This window comes from Salmo salar, chromosome ssa19 (genome assembly GCF_905237065.1).
Source record: "Salmo salar chromosome ssa19, Ssal_v3.1, whole genome shotgun sequence".
Lineage (NCBI taxonomy): Eukaryota > Metazoa > Chordata > Actinopteri > Salmoniformes > Salmonidae > Salmo > Salmo salar.
The window spans coordinates 46,968,759-46,971,713 of NC_059460.1; the positions used below are offsets into that span (position 1 = coordinate 46,968,759).

A 2,955-nucleotide genomic window follows, 5' to 3' on the forward strand; every position below is an offset into this window, starting at 1 on the left:
TTATAGACATGCAGTAGCTTGGTTGCCATGGCCTTGTACACAGCAGTCAACAGATTCAGCTATCTGGAATATTTGTTATTTCTAAGTGTATATGGTTGTGCGATTATATATTTTTTGCTTAGATGGAGAACTGAAGACATGTTCCTCTCTCGTTCGGCTCAGTGGCTTGGAAACAACCCAGGCAAGGACTGACAACACTCACACTCACACTCTCACACTCTCTCTCTCACACACACACACACACACACACACACACACACACACACACACACACACACACACACACACACACACACACACACACACACACACACACACACACACACACACACCCTCTGCATTTGTCCCAGACAGCAACACTATCGACTCTGTACATCGTGGTATTATATATGAATAATATATATTTATATATAAATATTATATATAGTATATCATAATATAATGCACAGAACACAGGAATATAATGTTTCAAAGCAGCAAGTAAAATTAACGTTCCATCCTCTCAAACACACTCTCCAACACACTCTCCAACATCCTCTCCAACACACTCTCCAACACACTCTCCAACACACTCTCCAACACACTCTCCGAAACGCCCAAATTTTACCACCTTACTATGTTCTCTATTTGTTTGCATTAAGAACTCTGTACGTAGCATGCTAACTGTTTGGGAAAGGGGACGTCACCGTGCTAGGCTGAGCTAGCTGCAGTACAGTGTGCTCCACTACACATCCTTTCAGTTTCATGCTTTTTCCAAAATGGCCACTTAACATTGAGTTAAACACTTCTAACCCTCAGCTTCCGTCCTTTACTGCAAATATCCTTCTCGTACCTGATTCTGTGTATGAGAAGTATCCCACCCCCCTCTGAAACGGTCACTGTGGATCACAAATCTTCAATGTGGAATTCCAACCGTATATTCTACAGTATACATTCCAGTCTATAAAGTATGTAGTGTTTGTCTGTCTCTCTCAGACTTCTGACTCCAGACTAGAGACTTTTCCCCAGGGCCGGGTCACACAGGGTCTGTCCTCAGACCTCAACCCTACTGAGCCCTCTCCTCTCTGGGGCTCTAAGCCCGAATCCTGGGCCCCTCGATAGGCTCCATAGGCTCCATACAGACTGTCCTGGTACAACAACCCCCTCTGACTTCGACAGCCCCCTCCACAGGCCAGAAGCTGGCATACAGGGCTGGGGATACGGTAGGTGCCGGGGCTGGGGTGGTTGCTGGATGCCGGGGAATGGGCCTGGAGGTTGAGGGGGCTGTGGTATAGAGGCAGCCCAGGGTAGGAGGTTAGATAGTCGTTGTACTGTCTGCTGAGCAGGCTGGTGGTTCTCCGGACCACCCCCAGGCCTACCCCACCTCCCCCTCCCTGGCCCCCCAGCACGGCCTCCCTGTAGGTGGGCAGGTGGGTGGAGTGTGAGTGTCGCAGCTTCTTACGTGAGTTTCCTTTCCTCTGGTCCTGCCTTATATGAAGATAGGCATGTTGGCGGGGTGAGGCGGCAGGATAGCATAGGTTGTTCCGGAACGGGGTGGGGTTGTAGAGTTTAGTGGGAGTTTCTTGGTCGACCATGACGTAGGGAAATAAGTCTGGTAAAGCAGAATGTGATTGGCTATCGAGGGATGTAGGCGGAGTATCGTCCGGCTGGCGAATCTGCTCACTGCCCCAGGTGGCTCGAAGGAAAGATGGCCGTCGGTGGAGGCGCCGTCTGCCTGCTAGGACGAGCTCCTCCAGAGGAAGAGGCCAGGAGCCACCGCAGCCCTCTTCCCCAGGACAGAGCACCGCTCCTGGGTACAGGGAGTCAGGCATGTGGGGTGAGACATGGTTTTCCTGGAGGTGGTTGGCCCGGAGTTCAGCCAGGCACACCTTCTTCTCCTCCCTGTGCCGCCTCCTCTGTCCTCCTCCTCTTCCTGTCTCCCCTGAGAGGAGGCTCTTGCTCCTCCTCTTCCTCCTGGAGGGCTCTGTGTGGGGGGGATGGGAGACAGCAGAGGGTGGGTGAGAGGAGAGGTAGATGTCTGGGAACTGGAGCTCACTATAGGGGATGAAGGGAGAGCGGGGGTGGGAAAGATGTTGGGGGTCCACATAGAGCCTACCTGTGGAGGGGTGAGGGTAAGAAGCGAGGCGGTCCCCCCCAGCCAGGTCAAGGTGAGGACAAATGAGACTAGAAACAGGAAGTGGTCTGTCGTAGAGAGAGGAAGTACGAGCCGGGAGCGTGTATCGTAGCGGTGTGGGTCTCGCCAGCCCCCTCTGCTGGTTCACAGATGTTACTACACCCAGCGTGCAGTATTGTGGGCTGAGGGGGCGCTCGGGGGGCAGGTGTGTATTCTCTGTGACATAAGCGAACCCTCCCGGGACTGTTTCCGTGGTGCCTTGCTGCGGAATGTGGACAGGCAGGCTGCCGCCATGGCGTCCCCAGTGTTCTATGGTCTTGGTGGCGTGGTCTAGTGAGGTCTCGACTTGGGCAGAGTTAACCAGGTCCTTAGCAGTGCGTAGCATCTTGAGCATGTTAGCCTGGGCATAGTTAGCTGTCAGGTCTGGGTTGGCCAGGTTAGGGAGGTCTGGTTCCTCCACCCCGTTGAAGCAACTGTAGATACCCTGGGAGACGGAAGAGAGGGAGGGAGGGGACAGAGGGAAAGTAAAGGAAGGGAGGAGAGAGAGAGAGAGAGAGAGAGAGAGAGAGAGAGAGAGAGAGAGAGAGAGATTAAATTATCTACTACATGTAACATTCAGTAGAAGCCCTGTAGAGAGATCTAGCTCAAAAGTTAAACCTCACAAGAAAGTCATTCGATTCAACAGATTTTGCCAGTTTGCACACACACTGAACACACACATACTTGCTGAGCAAATAGTATCAAACTGCATGGGCAAACAGAGAGCTGAATCCCCTGACTGCACCGTTCACAGTCGACTGAAAAACTGACAAAGCCTAATTTAATTTGGTCCTCAGGGGCCC

At 52.1% G+C, this 2,955-nt stretch overlaps 1 protein-coding gene across 1 annotated transcript in view; it reads right to left on the reverse strand.

Annotated features, from left to right (window-relative positions):
• Window positions 1–369: 369 nt before the first annotated feature.
• Window positions 370–2,955, reverse strand: part of LOC106590946 (glutamate receptor ionotropic, NMDA 2C) — a 44,070-nt gene continuing 41,484 nt past the window's right edge. The window contains exon 16 of the mRNA XM_045701905.1: window positions 370–2,597. Coding sequence (XP_045557861.1) covers window positions 972–2,597 — 1,626 coding nt within the window. The 3' untranslated portion in view covers window positions 370–971. The remainder of the gene's footprint in view (window positions 2,598–2,955) is intronic.